The sequence below is a fragment of the Cervus canadensis genome, chromosome 16, assembly GCF_019320065.1.
Source record: "Cervus canadensis isolate Bull #8, Minnesota chromosome 16, ASM1932006v1, whole genome shotgun sequence".
NCBI classification, from domain to species: Eukaryota; Metazoa; Chordata; class Mammalia; order Artiodactyla; family Cervidae; genus Cervus; species Cervus canadensis.
In genome coordinates this window covers 56,492,136-56,514,166 of record NC_057401.1, presented here as the reverse complement: position 1 = coordinate 56,514,166, position 22,031 = coordinate 56,492,136, and the positions used below count along the sequence as shown (strand labels likewise).

Below are 22,031 nucleotides of genomic sequence, written 5' to 3'. Positions count from 1 at the left end.
CTCTGATGGAGAAGGATAAGAGGCTTATGGAAGGTTCCTGATGGGAGAGACTGACTGAGAGGGAAACTAGGTCTTGTTCTGATGGGCAGGGCCATGCTCAGGAAATCTTTAACATAATTTTCTGTTGATGGGTGGGGCTGTGTTCCCTTCCTGTTGTTTACCTGGGGCCAAACTATGGTGGAGGCAATGAAGATAGTGGCAGCCTCCTCCTATGCACACACTGCTGCACTCAGTGCCCCCAGCCCTGCAGCAGGCCACCGCAGACCCACGCCTCTGCTGGAGACTCCCAGACACTCACGGGCAAGTCTGGGTCAGTCTCTTGTGGGGTCACTGCTCCCTTCTCCTGGGTCCTGGTATGCACAAGGCTCTGTTTGTGCCTCCAAGAGTCTGTTTCCTCAGTCCTCTCTGTGGTGGGGTTAATGGTGACCTCCTCCAAGAGGGCCTGTGCCATACCCAAGTCTGCTGCACCCAGAGCCCTCGCCCCTGCGGCAGTTCCCTGCTGACCCGCACCTCCACAGGAGACGCTCAGACACAGCTCTGCCTCAGTCTCTGAAGGGCCTCTGGGTCCTAGTGTGCACAAGGTTTGCTTGAGCCCTCTGAGCTTCTCTGGTGGTGGGTGTGGGGTTTGATTCTAAACGTGATTTCACCCCTTCTACCGTCTTGCTGGGGCTTCTCCTTTGTTTCTCCTTTGTGTAAAGTTACCTCCTGGATTATTGGAAAAGGATGTTTGCTATGACCAGCATGTTCTCTTGACAAAACTGTTAGCCTTTCCCCTGCTTCATTTTGTGCTCCAAGGCCAAACTTGCCTGTTACTCCAGGTATCTCTTGACTTCCTACTTTGCATTCTAATCCCTTATGAGGAAAAGAATGTCTTTTTTCAGAGTTAGTCCTAGAAGGTCTTGTAACTTCAGCATCTTCAACGTTAGTGGTTGGGGCATAGACTTGGATTACTATGATAGTGAATGGTTGGCCTTGGAAATGAACAGAGATCATTCTGTCATTTTTGAGACCACACCTAAGTACTGGATTTTTTATTCTTTTGTTGGCTATGAGGGCTCCTCCATTTCTGCTAAGGGATTCTTGCCCAGAGTAATAGATAAGATGGTCATCTGATTTAAATTTTCCCATTCCCATCCATTGTGGTTCACTGATTCCTAAGATGTTAATGTTCAGTGTTGCCATTTCCTGCTGACCACATCCAATTTACCTTGATTCATGGACCTAACATTCCAGGTTGCAATGCAATACTGTTCTTTACAGCATCGGACTTTACTTTCATGACCAGACACATCCACAGCTGAGCGCTGCTTCCAGTTTTGCCCGGCTGCTTCATTCTTTGTAGGGCTATTAGTAATTGCCCCCCACCCTTCCCCATAGCAGACTGGATATCTTCCAACCTGCAGGGCTCATCTTCCAGGGTCATGTATTTTTGCCTTTTCATATTGTTCGTCCATGGGGTTCTTGCAGCAAGAATACTGGGGTGGGTTGCCACTTCCTCTTCCGGTAGACCATGTTTTTTCACAACTCTTCACTATGACCTGTTCATTTTGGTTGACTCTGCATGGCATGGCTCATAGCTTCATTGAATTATACAAGTCCCTTTGCCACGACAAGGCTGTGATCCATGAAGGGATTTCTAATTGTAGCTATTGTCATAGGCCCATGATATATTTACAAAAGAAAGTGCATGTGAGTTCTAAGTGTGTTGAGAAAGTACCAAAGTACTCACAGAGCAGGAACCTAAACCACAGATGTTTTACAAATGTCAGCTTCCATTTATAAAGGAGCTTCTTCCCTTAACACATCTCAGGGCCACACACACACACAGCCGAGAGAAGAGGACCACAGCACACCCGGGGGGGGTCACCTGGGGCGAAGTGCCGCGGGGGGAGCTCGCCGCAGCGCTGGTCCTGCAGCCTCGGCTCCACGCAGCCGGCCCTGGGGCTGCTCCTGCGCCTCTCGGGGCCCTTCCACAGGGCGTCCCCGCACTGGTGCTGGGCTGACTGCGGGCTCAGTCGGTGCCGCGACTCTGCTGTATTAAAGAACAGTTAAAAAGTTTATTCCATTAAAACTTACACGTCAGGTTTCTGACAGTGTAGCATACGTGTCAAGCACACTCCTATGTGGGGTAAACAGGGAAAAAAGCTGAGTGGATAACACAGCACCAGCCACCCTATGAGGAACCTGCAAGCGTCACTCCCACAGCACCCAGGCGAGGTGACCCAGCCCCACATCCAGCGGGAAACCGCATCCAGCCGAGGAGTCAGGACAGACACAACAGTCGCCGGATCCAGAGACTCAGGCCACTGAACAAACAACACTGCAAGGTTGTCTTTGCAATAAATGTCACTGGTACAGCTGGATACACACTGGGACAGACGGACAACCTGAGCCACGACCTCACACCACACCCAGAAATTCACTTGAGAGAGCAGCTCTCAGATCTAAGTGCAGGTCCCCAGGACGTGGACAGGTCTGTGGGAGGAACCCTCCGCAAGCACAGTCAGCACACTGAAAAGCACAGCCATGAAGGGAACAGGGTGAAGTGATTTCACTCAAATAAAACCACTCCTGGAAGCACTGTTTAGAAAATGAAAGGCAAGCCACAGGGTGGGCAGAAATCTGAGACAGGCTATGTTCTACCAGTATAATGGAGTCTGGGGCATCAATATCAAGAAAGGAATAGGGGAGAGGGCCAGCGGGAACAGAAACGGCTCAAAGATGACATGAGTGCACGAGCAGGTTGCTGGGACTCGTCTCTAGGAAATGCGAACTAAAGCCCTCAGTAGACACCACCACGCACCCAGGACGGGCACCACACTGGAGAGCCCGACGGGCCCAGGAGGTGGTGGGGAGGCTGAGGCAGGGTGCTACTGCAGCAGGAAGACCCAGCCGCTGTGACTTCACGAAAAGCTCCTGGGACCCACAAGAGGAGCAGCAGCAAAGCAGCTGAAGCTCACACACGAGCCCTGGTGGAGAAGCCGGCATGGGTGTGAGGAGCTCACACACCTGTCCTCGTCAGGTCTCAGCCCCTCACCCACATGCAGCCGGAGTCAGAGAGGAGCCCCCTCACGGCCGGCGGGAACTCAGCCCCTGCAGCACAGGACACCTCCTCCTTGTCTGCTCAGATGCCTCACATGTTCGCTACCCCTACAACTGACCCGAGAGGGACTTGAAGTAAAAGACTTGCAATATGACTACATCCACCTAAATATACTGACTTCTCTGCCTGTAATTCCATGATCAAATTACTGATATTTACAGGTGCACAAGACTTCCTGAAGATTCTACATTTAAAGGTAAGTTCTCTTAAAAAGACAGCGTGGATCCTGAGGCAGCAGTCAGCCTCCCAGCCGGGCTGTGTGCCCACCCTCTTGGCGAGGAGCAGCCTACCTTGGGAGCTCTGGAGGCTGGCCTCTGATTCCTTCTGACTGGAACTCATGCTCCCAGGAGGGTTGCTGAGGTCCCACTCGCACTCGGCAATGAGGTTCAGGACCGCCTCGTCATCAGCGTCCATGACCAAGCACTTTTTGGCGGAGGGGTCAGTGCACTTGACCCTGGAGTGATGAGGTCTACAAAAAAAAGCAAACCTGGTCTGGTCCTCCTGCCTGCACCTGAGTGTGCAGACCTGGGACACAGATGCCTGCACCCCTGACAACTGCCTCAAGGTCTCTGAGGAGGAGAAGCAGGGGCTTCTGCCACAGGGAAGGTGGAATGAACTCAGCCAGGACGACTGGTCACCACACCCGGCTTCATTAAAGTGTGACAGTTCCAGGAAGCCCCCCGTGCGAGGATCTCCTAGCACTGCGGTACATGTGACCAACAAAATTCAAGGAGGGACTTGCCCGGCAGTCCAGTGGTTAAGACCCCATGCTTCCAATGCAGGGGGCACGAACTCTATCCCTGGTCAGGGAAGCTAAGATCCATATGGACCCACCAAAAAACAAAACAGAAAGTTCAAGAACGTGGTGTTTCAAATTTCTATTTTCACATTAAGTGAATATATTTCTCTAGTAACTGAAATGTGAGGTTGTAGAATAGGATGTCGTTCCACACAAAGGTAAACATTCACAGCGGACCTAATTTCTAACAAAGGCAGCTTAAGAATCACTCTTCAAAACAGAATTCAATCACACACTACGGATGTTTGCCTTATGACCCTGATCACACTTTGAGAAGTCAATGACATTCTATTTTCTACAGCCAAGAGTCTTCCAGGTCCCTGTAGAAAGAAGGGTCTGGGTTCTCCTTCGAGGTCTGCCCACAGACACCTGACGGTGGACACATACAGCCTGTTCGGGTCTCTACTGTCACCTCTGGATAATAAGGTCATTGCACCAGACCATTTAAACTCTGTGATAACTTAGGTCTTGAGATAATCAAGGACAGGTCAACTGAAAATACGCTCCCCAGGTGGCTCAGTGGTAAAGAATCCATCTGCTAATGCAGGAGATGCAGGAGACAGGGTTTGATGCTTCGGTTGGGAAGATCCCCTGGAGGAGGAAATGGCAACCCACTCCAGGATTCTAGCCAGGATAATCCCATGGAGAGAGGAGCCTGGCGGGCTACAGTCCATGGGGTCACAAAGCATTGGACACGACTGAGCACACACACAGACTGCAAAACATTGCTGAAACAAAGTAAAGATGACATAAGTAAGTGGAAACACACTACATGTGCATGGATTGGAAGACTCAACACTGTTAAAATGTCCACTGCCCAAAGAAATCTACAGAATCAGTGGAATCCTATCAAAGTCCCAATGGTATTTTCCCCGGAAATAGAAAAACCCATTCTAAAATGCATCTGGAATCTCAGGGGGCTCCAAATAGCTATAACATCATCGAGAAGAGCAAGCATTAGAACCAGGTTCAGAAACGCTGGATGAAATCAGGCTCTGATTTTAAACAACTATGAGTGATAATGCTGTAAGATCTAATGGAAAAAAGAGACAATGTGGAAGAATGGATGGGAAATGCAAGCAGAGAGAGGGAAATTCTAAGAACGAACTTAACAGAAATGTTAGTTAGAAACACTGCCAGAAATGAGAGGTGCCTCTAACTAGCTTAACAGTAAACTGGACATGGCTGAGGAAAGAATCTCTGAACTTGAGAATGTAACAATAGAAACTCTAACATTCAAAAGCAAAGATTAAAAAAGACTGAAAAAAAAGAAAAGCCAGAATAAAATACCTAGAATCGTGGGACAACACCAAAGGTATAACATTCACATGTGAGAATACCAGCGGGAGGAGAGAGGGGAGCTGACACCAGATTACAAAGCCTCTCAGCTAAGTGACACCTGTTCTTTCTAATGCTGTCTAGGTTATCCAACCAGTGCATCCTGAAGGAGATCAGTCCTGGGTGTTCACTGGAAGGACTGATGCTGAAGCTGAAACTCCAGTACTCTGGCTACCTCATGCGAAGAGTTGACTCACTGGAAAAGACCCTGATGCTGGGAGGGATTGGGGGCAGGAGGAGAAGGGGACGACAGAGGATGAGATGGCTGGATGCCATCACTGACTCGATGGACATGGGTTTGGGTAAACCCCGGGAGTTGGTGATGGACAGGCAGGCCTGGCGTGCTGAGATTCATGGGGTCGCAAAGAGTCGGACACGACTGAGCGAGTGAACTGAACTGAACTGAGGTTTGTCATAGCTTTTCCTACAAGGAGCAAGCAACTTTTAATTTTATGGCTGCAGTCAATGTCCACAGTGATTTTGGAGCCCAAGGTAAGAAAAATCTGTCACTGCTTTCACTTTTCCCCCTTCTATCTGCCATGAAATGACAGGACCAGATGCCATGATCTTAGTTTTCTTACTGTTTTCACTGTACTTAGTTTAATTAAGTGAGCAACAACATTATGTTAAAAAACAATGTATACACTTTGATTTTAAAATGTTTTATTGCTAAAAGTGCTAACCATCATCTGAGCCTTTCACAAGTCATGGCAGAAATGAGATCACTGATCACAGATAACCATAATATAAAAAGCTGAAGAAGTCTGAAATACTGTAAGAATCACCAAAATGTGACACAGAGACATAAAGTGAATAAACAACAAATGCCACTGGGAAAATGGCAAAAGAGACTTGCCTGACTCGAGGTTAAACAAACCTTCAATCTATGAAAACACAGAATCTGCAAAGCACAGAAATGAGGTCTGCCTGCCCTGTGTCCTCAGGGCGACCACCAAAGTGAAACGATGAGCATAACTGACGTGCTGAGGGGGAAAACGGAATCATTGAAAGATCACGTAAAGCCATGAAAGGAAAGGAAAGATCAGAAGACAAAGTAAGAACAAGGGCATCAGAGAGGAACAGTGAACACAGCAGCTGTTAACCCAGCTGCATCAAGAATCACTTCACACATCAGGGGTCTAAATGCATCACGTGAAGGGCAGAAACGGTCATCGCGGATCAAAACACAAGGCCAACTGCATGTTACCTACAGAAGCCCCCTTCAAATATAAAGATACATAGGTTAAAAGTAAATGGATAAAGAAAGAAAAACAGAGTATGCTAACACCAATCAGGACAAAGTGGAAGTAGCTACATCACTCTCAGACAGAGCTGACTTTGGACAGAGAGCAACCTGGGATAAACAGGGCTAAGGACTCAGGGCAGCTCTGCCAGAAGACGCAGGAGCCTGGACACGCTTGCACCAATAAGACAGCATCAGGTTACACAACAGAGACGCTGAGGGAGCTCAGGAGGATGGCTCCACTTCCCCACCACTGCATCGGAAGGGGCAGATCCCGCAGGCAGACAGTCACCAAGGACACAGCTGGCCCGAGGCCACCACCGGGAGATGCCGGCATGCCCCTCTTCCAGATAGCAGGACGGGCTGCTGCCAGTCACACGGAATACCCACCAACACAGATCCATCCTGGGCCACAGAACACACCTCCACACGTTAGAAAGAAAACAAATCACGTGATGTTTGTTCTCAGGGCACAATGGAATTACATTTGTAATAAGTAACAGCAAGATAACTGGAAAATCTCAAAAAATGGGAGCTTAAACAACATATTCCCAAATAGCACAAGTCAAAGAAATCTCAAAGTATTTTGAACTAAAGTACTTCAAAATAAAAATATTTTCAACTAAATTAAAAAGAATATACACCTCACCAAAATCTGTGGGATGCAGTGAAAGCAATGTGTAGAAGGAGATACATAATATTGAATGCATAGCAGACACAGTACAATCCAACATCAATAACCCTAGCTTCCACTTTAGGGAGCTAAGAAAATAAATTAGATCCAAAGCAGGAAGAACAAAAGTAGTAGTAAAATTTAGAGCAAAAATCAATAAAGTTAAAAACAGGAAAAAAGAAAATCAACAAATCCAAAAGCTAGTTCTTTAAAAAGATAAATAAAATTGAAAAGCCTCTATCTATACCAGGTTAACTAAGAAAAAAAAAGACACATCACTAACACAGGAATTAAAAGCAGCAGCTCCACTAAAGACCCCAAGGACATCAAGAGGGTAACAGAGAACACCAGGACACTCTGCGCACAGATGTGATGACCTGGATGAGATGGAGTCACTCCTGGAAACACACAGTCTTCCAAAACCCACACCAGGAAAAGTGGGAAATAAGAACAGATTTGTACAGATTACAGACCTTGAATCAACAATTGACAGCATCCTAAAATACCAGGTCCAGATGGGTTCACTGGTAAATTCTACCAACATTTAAGGAAGAAATTATACCATTTCTCTAAAATCTTTTCCAGAAGACAGAAGAGGAAACAGAGGGAATACATGCTAACTTATTCTGTGGGACCAGCATCACCTTAATGCCAGAGCCAACAAGACAACGCAAGGAAACTACAGACCCTTCATCTCCCATGAACACGGATGCAAAAAAATCCCCAACAAATACCAGCAACTTGAGGCCAACAATGTATGAAAAGTCTACACCACAACCGAGCAGGATTTATTCCAGGTATGCATAGCTGGTTCAACATTTGGAAAAAAGTCAGTGTATTCCATCACATCAACAGGCTCAAGAAGAAGAGTCACATGACAATATCAGTAAATACAGAAAAAGTATTTGACAAAGTCTAATACCCATCCATGATAAAATGGTCAGTAAACGAGGCATCGATGGGAACCTGCTCCACTCAATAAAGAGCACCAATGAAAGCCTGCGGGTGACGTCACACCGGTGGTGAAAGACCAGCTGCCATCCCGCCAAGACCAGGAACAAGGTGAGCACGTCCTGCTACTCACTGCCTTGACCTCATACTGGAAGTCCCAGCTAAGGCAGTAAGATGAGAAAAGGAACTTAAAGGTATACAGACTGGGAAGGAAGATATATAGAACTATAGATGGTATGTTCAAAGATGACATACCATCTACAGGAAATCAAAGAATCAATTTTACAGCAAGCTCCTAAGATTCAAGGGTTACACTGTGTCCCTAAAAAGGGATGCTGAAGTCCCAACACCCCACACCTCAGAGCACGACCTTATTTGGAAGTAAGAGTCTTTACAGAGGTAATCGAGTTAAAATGAGGAAATTATGGGGAGCCCTAACCAATATGACTGATGTCCTTAAGAAAGGGGAAATCTGGACATAGGACAGATGAGCACAATGGGAAGCTCCGTGAAAAGACGCAGGGAGAAGACTGCCACGTGGAGAGAAGGAAGGACTGGAGAGAACGCTGGAGATGGCCAGCAAACCATCAGAAGCTAGAGTCACGGAATGGATTCCCTCTCAGAGCCTCCAGGAGGAAGCAGGGCTGACAACACCTTGATTTCAGACTTCCAGCCTAAGAACTGTAAGGCAATAAATTTCTGTTATTTTAAGCCACCCTGTTTGTGGTACTTCATCACCAGTAGCTGCATACAAGTTAAATGCTTTCATATATTATCAGCAATGAACTGGAATTTTAAATTAAAAAGCCTAAATTAGCCTCAAAAAACCAACATACCAAGGCATAAGCCTAACAAAATATGTACAGCATCCAATCAGGAAAACTACAAACCTCTGACAAATGAAAGCAAAGAAGAACTAAATAAATGGATAGTCCATGTCCATGGATGTGAAGACTCAATAGTGTTAAGATGTCAGTTCCTTCTCATCTGTAATTCAACACAATCTCAATCAAAATTCCAGCAAGGTATTTTGTGGATATTGACAGGTTAATTCTAACAGTTATATGGAAAGTAAAAAGACCCAGAACTGGCAACTCAATGTTAAGGAGGGCAAAGTCACAAGACTGACACTGCGTGACTTGCAAACACACGTGGATGTGGACGGGGCTAGAGAGCTCTGCGGGGTCTCTTTTGTAGGAGGGCTCCACCCGCGGGACCTCATCGCCTCTAACAGGCCCTATCCCCTAAAGCCACTGTGTTGGGGGTCGGGACTCCAGCGTGTAAATCTGAGGCACACAACACTCAGACCATTCTGCAGGGTCAGTTAGCCGGGTTTGGAATAGGGACGTGAGGGGAGGGGAACTCCAAGCGAGGCAGCTGAGGGAAGAGGAGATTCCAGGAATTTGGAATTGATCTTAAGACATTAGAACAGAAGTTGGCAAAGTATGGCCCACAAGTCAAATCCGACCCACCGCCTGTGTTGTAAATAAAGTTTTATTGGAACACAGTCATTAGTTTATGTATTGCCTATAACTGCTTTCATCTACAAAGTCAGGGTTTAGAAGTTAAAACACAGATCTTACTGTCCACGAAGCTGAAAATATTCTCCCCAGCCCTTTACAAAAAAAGTCAGCTGACCTCTACATTAGAGAAACTTACAGATGAACTAAGGTGTATGATGCAAGAGAAAGAAAACTATTAAAAGCTTCAGACAAAACAAAATGGTATCTAAGAAGGAATATATAATCCTCACACATTACAAGCTAGGTAAACACCACTGACTGACTTACACCTTTAGAATCAACCAAACACATGAAGACTATGCTTTCAGAACACACATGCTACCACCCTGACAATCTCAAGTCAGACATAAAAATGCAGACGACAGGCGCTGGGAGGTGGTGAGAAGCCAGGCACAGGCGGCAGAGGCTCCCACGGCCCGTCACAGCCAAGTGGGAGCCCTGGCCGCAGAGCACAGAAAGGAAGGGGGACGCCGGAGAACTAACACCACCGGGGTGGGAAGAGGCGGCTCCAGCAGCTGCCAGGTCTGTCAAAGTGCTCCCACCCACAAGCGGCAGTGTCTGCACTGTCTGAGATCAGAAAGGAACAAACAGAACCTGGAAGCAGCAACGATTAGAGAAGGGCAAGCGGCTGCCTCTGAGGAGTGGGCGGGAGCTGGGAGGCGGGACTGCGGCTTCTCGCCACAGGCCTTTCGTGCTGTGTCTCTGACATCAATTACTTACAACGTTTTCAGTACTGGGTTGGCCAAAACGTTCACTCAGGTTTTTCATACCATTACAGAAAAACTCAAACAAACATTCTGGCCAACTTAAGATTGAAAAGTAACCTACAGAAAACGTGGTGGACAGGAAGAGAGACTGTCCCACAGTATCCTTTATCCAGCTGATATGGGGCGTTTCTTCCACCCCCCACCACGTCCCCTGCATGTCTGCCCTCTAAGTGGCAATCCGCAAGCAAAGTTTACATCTTCCGTTAATACAGAAGTTGCAATTTTTCTATCAACAATAAACACTTCTCAAGATGTTCAAACACCACTTCTATTCAAGGGCTTCCCTGATAGCTCAGCTGGTAAAGAATCCACTGGCAATGTGGGAGACCTGGGTTTGATCCCTGGGTCAAGAAGATCCCCTGGAGAAGGGCAAGGCTACCCACTCCAGTACTCTGACCTACAGAATTGGAGTGTATAGTTCATAGGGTCACAAAGAGTAGGACATGACTGAGCGACTTTCACTCTCACTTTTTTTAAAAAGTTCATACCTTTCTTCTCTGAAAACAGACGGGAAGCTCTGCTTTGAGTCCAGCGATTCCTCTGAACCAAAATGTAGCCGGGACGCTCTCCGCTCACTCTCCCTCACGGGGCGGTCATCTATAGAAAAGACACCATGGGAAAGTAGCAGACCACGAGGCAGGTGCCAGGCCCCTCCATGGCGCGCCTGCCGGCCTCCCCTCGGGAATAAAGGTGTCCTGCTGCCCACTTAGCCTCACACGCACATGACCAGGGGCACTGCCCTGTTCTGGGGCCCTTCCCTCCCCTGAGGGCTGACCCACCACAAAAGCTCGTGGAGATGCTGAGCGTGATCCTCGGAGGCGGCAGCTCACACCTGGCTTGAGCCTCAGACAGGAAGCGAAACACACACACAAGTTGACATGCAGGCATGTCCTTCGCGTCTCCTCTTTACACATATCCTGGGTGCTGGGCAAGGACCCAAACCACACTGAGCACCCCTAACAAGTGTCCACGGGCGAGGAGCCCAACACATTGGAGAGAAGACGCCCAGGCCATATGCTGGCACCCAGGGCTTACCTCCTAAGATTCTAGGGACTGGAACAGGAGACAGAGCCAAGCTTAACTGTCTGCGCATGTGCCCTGGACCCAAGAAGACCTCACGTATCTACAGCCACACCTCCTCAGGAGTACCCGAGGGAGGCTGCCCTCCCAAATGCTGGAGGTCGGCCCCCAGGATCTTGTCAGGACCGTCCCAGAATTGCTCAAGAAGCCGAGTCCACAGCACCCAGAGGTGCACGTCCCAGTGAGAAACAAGGACTGAGCTGTGGACTCTGCACGGCAGCCCGGGCCCCACGCGGGGTGCTCCCAGGAGCCCCCTCCACACACTGCGCCTCTGGCCCTGCCGCCGCCTCCCCGCAGGGACCCCATCCAGCACACGCCAGTCTGAGGCCTCCTGGACTCTGCGCTCTCACAGCCTGGACGCAGCCTTCATGCCAACAACTCACGACCCTACTTGCTCAGCCTGAACTTCACTGAGTCAGCGCCATGCCCCTCACCCTGAACTCAAGCTCCAAGTGGCTATGACCAGCGCAAACCCGTCTCACCCAGACCACACCCTCTCCACACAGCAGCGGCCCCCAGGCCCGGTGAGGGCCTCCTCTGCTCCCAGCCAGAGCGCTTGGGTTACTCCCTCGGAGCTCCCATGGCGCCCAGCGGGAGAGAGGACCTTCTAAGAGCTCCACAGCTCCGGCAACACGGACTCCAATGACTCTCCTTTCTCATGTCTGAGTACCTTTCAGACTGGAACAACTCTGTAAGACCGAATATAAAACTTTTATCACAAGTGGAAACTGATCATTTAAGACTGAAGACTGCACAACTTTCAAGGATTGTAATGCTTCAATTGTTGACAGAATACTTACACAGTCAACTAAGGACACAAGCCCCCAAATATCTAAAAACCAACATAACGTTGAAACCCTAAGTAGGTCTGAACAAACAGTGTGCCTCTGGGGGTCAGCGCCCCAGGCCCAGGCCAGTGTCGCCTAACCATGCAGCCAGGCTCCCCAGAGCCGGGGCCATCAGCCCGGGGACAAGGAGGTGAGCCAAGGCAGGTACAGCTGGGGTGCTTGTGAGAGACGTTCTGTGCAGCCGAGGGGACAGAACCCAGAATGTCTGCAGGTCCTGTGGACACTGAACAGGCAGGAGCCATGGTCTGCCCGCTGCCCAGGGTCCACCTGCAAGCGCTGCTGTGTGGGTCTCACTTCATTATCTCATCACCTGGGAGGTAGAGACACCCTGGAATCCCTCCAGCCTCCCCAAGCAGTCAAAGGCTCTCTGAATGGAGAACACGCCGTGATCACTGGGGGCACAGAAGGACCACCACCCTGCAATCAGACAGTCCTAACTGCCCCCATGTGGCACGTCCACAGGAGGACCAGGTCTGAGACCCTAAGCTCCCCTTCCCCAGGGCCTCCCGGCCAGCACACCCTCATCTCCAGCTATAGCTCCCTCCTCTGAAGAAGGATGCGGGGCGGGGCAGGGTGCGGTCACAGTGCCTGGGCCACAGTGCTCACAGAACAGCAGCTCCCGAGAGCCAGGTCAGCAGGTGAGGGCTCTGGCCTCCCTGAGCATAATGCTCCTGACGGGGCATGGCTGGTGGGCACCCTGGTCACTCGGCCCGCAAGCCCAAGAGATTCGGTTCTTCTCGGGCCACAAGCCACCAAGCCAAGGTGGCAGCTACACCTGCCAAGAGGACTTCCTGCTCTCACGCTGTCGCCTGGGGAGTGTGCGGCACAGTAACCTCTCGTTCCTGTGTGTGTGTGTGGACGGCACAGAAACCTCTTGTTTCAGGCAGACGCAAACCCAGGCTGAATCCAGCCGTCCGGCTGAGCCTGGGACAATGCCCAGGAGGCCATGTGAGGAAATAGACAGCAGAGCTTGAGAACAGCTGGAGAGCCAAGCCAGCCCACACCTGCGCCCGGGCCAGCCCGGCAGGCACTCGTGGCCTCAGGAAGTGGCTCCCTGCCTCCTTCCCAGGGGGCTCTCCTGTGACAGGAGGAAACCAGCTCTCCTCTCCAGAAGGGCCAGCAGCGTGATTGCCCCAAGAACACGAGCGGGGCGCCGAGCGAGGCCGGGAGCGCAGCCGGCCTACCCAGCTGCTGGAGTCCCGGGAGCATGTGCACCACGAAGAGGCGGTAGTCAGACTCGCTCTTCACCACGGGGTTCAGCCGCAAGTCCACGTCGGAGAGCGCTGCCAGGGAGTGGAGCCGGAAGACTTCCGCCAGCGAGGAGATGCGGTTGTAGTAAAGGTTGAGGCTCTCCAGCACCGTCAGGCACTCAATGCCCTGCTGGGACAAACGCAGGGTGAGACGGGTGTCAACACACACACCCCCCATCACCGGAGAGCAGAGCAAAGATGAGCTCCACCACGAGCTCTGCTCCGGGGCCGTGAGGTGGCCGAGTGGGTCAATCCCTCCCTGCAGGGCCTCACACGCCAGCTGAGCAATGCATCAACCATCATGCTTCCGCACCCAGCACTGTCAGCGGAACCACCGCTGCCCCCATTTCACAGATGGGAGGATTGAGTGCAGCCTGGACGAGAGAACTTGCACCAGACTCTGACTCGAGGCTGAGGGCTCCTAACCCCGGTCAGGGGCAGTGACGTCCTGCCTCCCTTTCTCCCCACCGCAGGCCCTGGCAGTTCACACCGCGTTCCCACTCGCCATCGCCTGGTGACTTCTTGCATTCTCTCCACCACCAGCGCCTGCCGTGTCAGGCACACAAGCCATTCAAGGGCCCAAGGCCACTAACAGCCAGACACACACACATGAGAAGTGCAGCGTGGATGCAGAGAACAGCTGAGCAGGATGGAGGACGGGCACGCACACGCTCATCTTTCAGGCCTTTTCTCCTTTACAGACACAACCATCTTCAGAGCGCGGTGGCTTCACGTTATAGTTGGAACACAATGTGATGCAGAAGAAATCCAGCTCACAGCAAACACAAGGAAAGCAGCACAGCACTTATGGTCACTTACGTGTACAGTTTACACGTTTCAGAAGCAGCCATAAGAGATTGCTTTTGTTGTTTTTTTTTACCATAAATGTACTTCCCACTGCTATGATAGCAATAAATTTTCTTTTAAGAAACAAACCTAAAACTTACCTCTAGACTAACCAAGGAGTTTCGTGAGAGATCTAGAGATTTTAGACCTGTTAAATTCATCAAAGAATTTCCTAGGTGAGTAATCTTTTCTTGGTAAGTTCCAGGAATAGATAATGACCGAAGTTCAGCTAAGAATAGAAAATTAAGAGATTTTAACTTTATTATTTTACTGAAAATAAATTATTACAGTAATTTATTCTCCCTCCAAAACTCACTCACCAGGAAGCCCTTCTAAGGGGGCTGCCACTACCACACTGCTCAGCCCACTGCCTCTGAGCCTCCACGCAGGGATCACATCTGAAACCCTCTCAGGAGCTGATCTGAGGTAGTGCCATTACAGGTGAAGGCAGCGGCACCTGAGGGGCACCACACGCTTCTCTGGGACATACCCAGTGAGCGCTCATGAGACAAACATCACTACAAAAGTAAGTTTCCCTAATGAATAGACACTCTGTGTTTGGATACACCAAATATTTTCCTGTGAACTTCTGTTTTAAAACACATTTTGATTAAATATGAAACTGGTTTTTGGGCTTCCAGTTTCAGACAAAACAGAGTGGACACGTTTTACCCTATTCCTCCCCATTTATTAGATCTAAAAACCCTGGACAACAACATGGGAAAAGTGCCTGGCAACTGCAGCATGGGGGCAGAAGGCCAACTGTCTAGGGACCTAAAAAAATGGTCAAGCACCAAGGGTTGGTTTTGTTGTCTCCTATACATCCCAATCTGAATGCAAGAGAAGCTGGCCACCCAGAAACACCCATGGACATCCACCAAAAGATATGGGAAAGCCTGCTGTCCACTGTCAAAGATGAACAGTGATGGCCTTGCAGGAGAGATGGCCTTGCAGGACAGACTCCTGACAACCCCAGCCCGACTCCCACCCAATACCGAGGGAAAATCATGGACCTTGCACAGTGGCCAGCATTGGGGCCATGACAGCGGGCCTGACTACTGCCCTGGGCTGCCTGTAACGAGGTGTCTGTGGAGGCTGTGTGTGTGACAAGGGCCTGGCCACCGCCTCAGCAATAAGGCAGCATCCAGGCAGTGACAGAACTGAGCAACGAGATTTAAACAGGAAGCAGAATCCCAATCAAAGCGATCAATCAAAAATGATGAAGAACTAGGAAAATCTCAACCTGAATGAGAGAAAACAATAGACACCAATAATGAGATGAGAGAAACCAGAACTATCTAACAAGGATTTTAAAGCAACTGATACACAAATACTTCAAAGAGCAATTATGAACATGCTTTAAAAAATGAGAAAGTAGGGATTCTTGGCAAAAAACCAAAAGATGTAAAGAAAAAACAAATAGAAATTTCAGAAATGAAAAATACAATAACTGAAAGAAACAAACAAAACCATGGGAGCAGCTTAATAACAGAATGGAGATGAAAGGAAAAAATTCAAAGAGAGTAAATGCAAAGATAAACAAAATTGTCCTATCTGACCAAGAGAGAAAACAGACTAAAAAATGAACAGAGCTTCAGGGTCCTGGGAAAAAGAAAAAGCAATCTAACATTCATGTCCTTGGGAACGCATGGAGTTCCAATTAGTTTCAAGAAGAGAAAAACTGCATGGCCTAAACAAACAAAAAAAAAAATTAAAGAAGTAACAGCTGAAAACTTTCTAAATTTGGCAAAAAAAAAAAAACAACACATAAACCGACACATTCAAGAAGTTGAAAAAACACCAAACAGAATAAAGGCAAAAGCTAACATATCAGAATCAAAAACACTAACGGCAATGAAAAAATCTCGAGAGCAACCAGAGAGAAAGGCATCACCCAGAGAGAGAAACAACTCCCATGGTAGGGAGTTACTCTTCACAAACCACGGTGGCATAAAGGAAGTACTCTCACATTTTTCAATTGCTGAAAATAAGAACTTTCATCCTAGAAATCTATATTCTTCAGTAACAGTCTTTATGACTGAAGGTGAAATACAGATATTCTTAAATGAAGAAACACTAAGAGAACTTTTCACCAGCACGCCTTCCCGAAGACAACTGCTTAAGAAAGATCTTTAAACATTAAGGAAAGATAAAAGAAGGAAATCTGGGACATTAGGCATGAAGAAAGAAAAATGAAACAGGTAAACATGTGGGTTAATGCTTCCTCCTAAGCTATTTAAACTGTTAGATGGTTGTAAAAGGAAAAAAATCTTATCATTACTGTGGTTCTCAGGTATGCAAATGAAATATCTAGACAAATCATATAGTGGAAGAATAATGAAACCTAAATGGTGGTACATGTGCAGAGTATATCATGTGAAATGCTGGGCTGGATGAAGCACAAGTTGGAATCAAGATAGCCAGGAGAAATATCAATAACCTCAGATATGCAGATGATACCTGCATATATCATGCAGGGTGGCTGCATTCCCTGGTGGCTCAGAGGGTAAAGCATCTGCCTGCAATGCGGAAGACCCGGGTTTGATCGCTAGGATGGGAAGATCCCCTGGAGAAGGAAATGGCAACCCACTCTAGTATTCTTGGCTGGAAAATCCGATGGATGGAGAAGCCTGGTGGGCTAAAGTCCATGGGGTCGCTAAGAGTCGGACATGACTGAGCGACTTCACTTTCACACAGATGACACTACCCTAATGAAAGAAAGTGAAGAGGACCTAAAGAGACTCTTGATGAAGGTGAAAAAGGAGAGTGAAAAGGCTGGCTTAAAACTCAACATTCAAAAAACAAAGATCATGACATCTGGTCCTACCACTTCACAGTAAATAGATGGGGGAAAAATGCAAACAGTGAGAGACTTTATTTTCTTGGGCTCCAAAATCACTGAGGATGTTGACTGTAGCCGTGAAATTAAAAAAGACACTTGCTCCTTGGAAGAAAAGCAATGACAAACTTAGCATATTAAAAAGCAGAGGCATCGATTTGCCGACAAAGGTTCATATAGTCAGGCTATGGTTTTTCTAGTAGTCATGTAGAGATGTGAGAATTGAACCATAAAGGCGGCTGAGCACCAAAGAACTGATGCTTTTGAACTGCGGTGCTGGAGGAGACTCTTGAGAGTCCCTTGGACTGCAAAGAGATCAAACCAGTCAATCCTAAAGGAAATCAACCCTGGATATTCATTGGAAGGATCGATGCTAAAGCTCCAATACTTTGGCCACCTGATGCGAAGAGCTGACTCGTTGGAAAAGACCCCAATGCTGGGAAAGACTGAAGGCAGGAGGAGAAGGGGGCAGCAGAGGATGAGATGGTTGGATGGCATCATGGACTCAATGGACATGATTGTGAGCAAACTCCAGGAGATAGTGAAGGACAGGGAAGCCTGGTGTGCTGCAGTCCATTGGATCTCAAAGAGTCGGACACGACTGAGCAACTGAACGAAAAAAAAAAAAATGGTGGTAAAATTTCTATTTTCACTTGACATGGTAAACCATCCACACAAGTGAAGTGTGTTAAATCACATAGACACTGTATGCTGTAATATGTAGAGCAATGACTAAAAGAGCTATATGATGAGATATGCTCAGAAATATAATAGGTAAATCAAAATGAAATAATAAAAAAATACTCAAGTAAGGAAGGAAGGGGCTTCCCTTGTGGCTCACCTGGTAAAGAATCTGCCTGCAGTGCAGGAGACCTGGGTTCGATCCCTGGGTGGGGAAGATCCCCTGGAGACAGGAAAGGCTACCCACTCCAGTATTCTGGCCTGTAGAATTTCATGGACTGTATAGTCCATGGGGTCGCAAAGAGTCAGACATGACTAAGGAAAAGGAAGGAAAGAGGAAACACAGAAAGGAAGGAAATAGGAAACAAAAGAAAAAACAAAGGGAATAAACAGAAAAATAATAAATGGCACACAGAAGCCATATTAATATTAATAAATGGTCTAAATATACTATAAAAGGGAAGCTTCCCTGATGACTCAGACGGTAAAGAACCTGCGTGCAATGCAGGAGATGAGGAACCAATGCAGAGTTCGATCCCTGGGTCAGGAATATCCCCTGGAGAAGGAAATGGCTACCCACTCCAGCATTCTTGCCTGGAGAATTCCATGGACAGAGGAGACTAGCAGACTACAGTCCACCGGGTCACAAAGAGTCAGACACAACTGAGCAACTAACACTTTCACACTGTAAAAGACAGAGGTTAGCAGACTAGATTAGAAATTATATATAGTATATACTGATTCCCTTGTTAATTCAGTCAGTAAAGAATCTGCCTGCTATGCAGGAGACCCGGGTTCGATTCCTGGGTGGGAAAGATCCCCTGGAGAAGGAAATGGCAACCCACTACAGTATGCTTGCCTGGAGAAATCCATGGACAGAGGAGCCCAACAGGCTACAATCCATGGGGTCACAAGAGTTGGACACAACTTAGCGACTAAACCAACATATACTGCCTACAAGAAACTCATTTAAAATATTATGATACATGTAAGGTTACAGATGAAATAGTAAACAGACAGATAAAGACATGCCCTGCGAACACAAGACTAAAGAAAGCTGGAGAGGCTACACTCAGTCAGTTCAGTCGCTCAGTCATGTCCAACTCTTTGCAACCCCATGGACTGCAGCACGCCAGCCCTCCCTGTCCATCACCAATGCCTGGAGCTTGCTCAAACTCAGGTCCATTGAGTCATTGATGCTATTCAACCATCTCATCCTCTATCATCCCCTTCTCTTCCTGCCTTCAATCTTTCCCAGCTTCAGGGTCTTGTCCAGGGAGTCAGCTCTTCGCATCAGGTGGCCAAAGTATTGGAGTTTCAACTTCAGCATCAGTCCTTCCAATGAATATTCAGGACTGATTTCCTTTAGGATGGACTGGTTGGATCTCCTTGCAGTCCAAGGGACTCTCAAGAGTCTTCTCCAACACCACAGTTCAAAAGCATCAATTCTTTGGCACTCAGCTTTCTTTATAGTCCAACTCTCACATCCATACATGACTACACTAATATTAGATAAAGTAGATGTCTCACTGTAGAAAATTATCAGGGATAAGGAGGAATGGACTGTAGCCTAACAGGATCCTCCATCCATGGGATTCTCCAGGCAAGAGTACTGGAGTGGGTTGCCATTTCCTTCTCCAGGGGATCTGCCTGACCCAGGGATCGACCCCGGGTCTCCTGCATTGTAAGCAGACGCTTTACCCTCTGAGCCACCAGGGAAGTCCAATATTAGATAAAGTAGATGTCTCACTGTAGAAAATTATCAGGGATAAGGAGGAATATTACATATGTTACAAAGGTCACTCCAATATGAAGACATAAAAATCCTAAATATGTATGCACCAAATAGCACAGCTTCAAGACACATGAAGTGGAAAGAGACAAATTCACAATTTCAGTTAGTGATCTCAATACCTATCTCCTGGTAATTAAGAGACTCACTGGACAGAAAATTAGCAAGGATAAAAAAGAACTGAGCAACATAAGTCAACAGAATCAAACTGATGTTTATACAACGCTCCAGTCAGTGACAGAGTACACATTCCTTCTAACTGCACTTGGTACATATAGGCCAGATCTTGGGCCATAAAACAAACCTCAACAAATTGAAAACAATTAAGATCATACAGAGTATGTTTTCTGACCATAATGGAATCACATCAGAATCAATAACAGAAATAAAAAAATACCAAGCTAGGAAAACCTCCAATCACAGAAAAATGAAAAACACATTTCTGAACAACAGGTCTAAGAGAAAGTCAAGGGAAATTTAAAAAACACAGTGAACTAAATGAAAATGAAAATACAACAAAACTTTTGGATGTAGCTAGAGTTGTGCTTAAAGGGAAACTTACAGCACTAAAATGAAAGTCTCAAATCAAAAATCTAAATTTTCATCTCAAGAATCAAGAAAAAGAGCAAAATAAATGGAAAGCAGCAGGAAGAAGACAATAATACAGAATCAATGAAATTCGAAACCAAAAAATCTATGACTAAAACCCAAAAGCTGGCTCATTGACAAGTGTAATAAAATCCATAAACCTCAAGAAAGACCAAAAAAGAGAAGACAGAAATGACCAATATCAGGAATGGAAGAAGGGTATCACTACAGACCACACAGACATTGACAAGCTAATAAGGAAATACCACAAACTCTATACACATAAATTTAACATGTTAGATGAAATCAGTTTTGCAAAACCCCACATAACCATAACTCACTTAAGATGAAGTCGATAATATGAATAGTTCTATAACAACTGCAGACACTGTAATTTAAAAGCTTCAAATACAGAAATTTCCAGGCGCATAAGGTTTCGCTGGAAAGTTCTATCAAGAAAAAAAGAACTGGCATCAATTTTACAGAATCTCTTCTAGAAAACCGAAGAAGAGGCACTTTACCCACGATGTCATGAGTTCGGTATTACCTTGATACCAGAACCAGACCAAAAAAAAAAAAAAAAGAAAACTAGCGCGCAACATCCATCTTGAACACGAGATCCTCGGCCTGGGAGGAGCGAACGAGTCCTACCACAGGACAGGTCGCCCCTTCTCCAGAAACGAAGGTGCTTCAAGCTTTCGCAGAAAACCAACCTAATCCAGGTGACTAACGGGTGAAAGAAAACCCAAGTGATCTTACCAATTAACTCAAAAATCAGCGCCGCAAAGGCTCCACAAACGCGCCCCGGAGGGGCTCCCCTCAGACGGAGCGAGGGCCGAGCGGCCCCCGCCCCTCAAGGGCCTCCGCTCGGGACCCCAGCTCGCCCGGGCCCCTGCTCTTCGAGGGCCCCAGGCCCGCGCTCTCAGCGCCACCGCTGCCCCGCCCCTCTTCGCGCTCCCCGCGCCCTCGGGGCCCACCACCCCCAGCCCACCCCTCTCCCCCGCCCCTCAGGCTGGGGCGGCTCGGAACCGAGCGGTCTCTTTCGGCACCTCTGGCCTGACCGGTCCTCCGACACCGCAGCGGGAAGCTCGCGCCCTCGGCCAGCGCCGCCCGCCCGCCGCCCGCCGCCCGCCGCCCGCCGCGCACCCAGGTCGCAGTGAGGCGCCAGGCCGCTCTTCTCCCGGATCTTCTCCTCACACAGCAACACCCGCCCGCCCGGCGCCATACTTTCAAACGGCGCTCACCTGCCCGCGCCTGCGCGCCGGGGCCTCGAAGGGCCGCGAAGGGCCGCGGGGAGGGGCGGTGCCAAGGGGCGGGATAGAGGCGGGGCTGGAGGGGAAGGGAGGGGTCAAGGGCGAAGTGGGCGGAGCAAAGTCCTGTAAGGTGTGGGGGTGTGGGTGTGGGTGTGGAGTCTGAAGGGAGGGGCGGGGCCGAGGGCGGGATCGGGGCAGGGCTGGAGGCAGGGGCGGGGGTGGGGGGAGGGTCAAGGGAGAAGTGGGCGGGGCCAAGGCTTGTAAGGTGCGGGGGCGTGGGTGAAGGGGCTGGAGGGTGGGGCGGGGGCAAGGGCTGGTGGGCGGGGCCAAGGCTCTTAAGGCGCGGGGTGTGGGTGTGGGGCTTGAATGAAGGGGCGGGGGCGGAGGGAGGGTGGGCGGAGCCAAGGCCTGTAAGGCGCGGGGATGTGGGTGTGGCTGAGGTAGCCTGGAGGCGGGG

The 22,031-nt window shown here is 48.3% G+C and overlaps 1 protein-coding gene across 11 annotated transcripts in view; it reads right to left on the bottom strand.

Annotated features, from left to right (window-relative positions):
- Positions 1 to 21,578, bottom strand: part of CEP72 (centrosomal protein 72) — a 35,763-nt gene extending 14,185 nt beyond the window's left edge. For 7 of the 11 annotated variants that reach the window (XM_043489041.1, XM_043489034.1, XM_043489036.1 and 4 more), the window contains exons 1-6: positions 21,468 to 21,578; positions 14,523 to 14,650; positions 13,510 to 13,705; positions 10,886 to 10,994; positions 3,394 to 3,572; positions 1,868 to 2,032 (exon numbers count right to left, since the gene is read on the bottom strand). In XM_043489041.1, coding sequence (XP_043344976.1) covers positions 1,868 to 2,032; positions 3,394 to 3,572; positions 10,886 to 10,994; positions 13,510 to 13,705; positions 14,523 to 14,650; positions 21,468 to 21,546 — 856 coding nt within the window. In that variant the 5' untranslated portion in view covers positions 21,547 to 21,578. The remainder of the gene's footprint in view (positions 1 to 1,867; positions 2,033 to 3,393; positions 3,573 to 10,885; positions 10,995 to 13,509; positions 13,706 to 14,522; positions 14,651 to 21,467) is intronic. The other 4 variants (XM_043489038.1, XM_043489044.1, XM_043489037.1 and 1 more) reach the window with 3 other exon arrangements.
- Between the last annotated feature and the right edge of the window lie 453 nt (positions 21,579 to 22,031).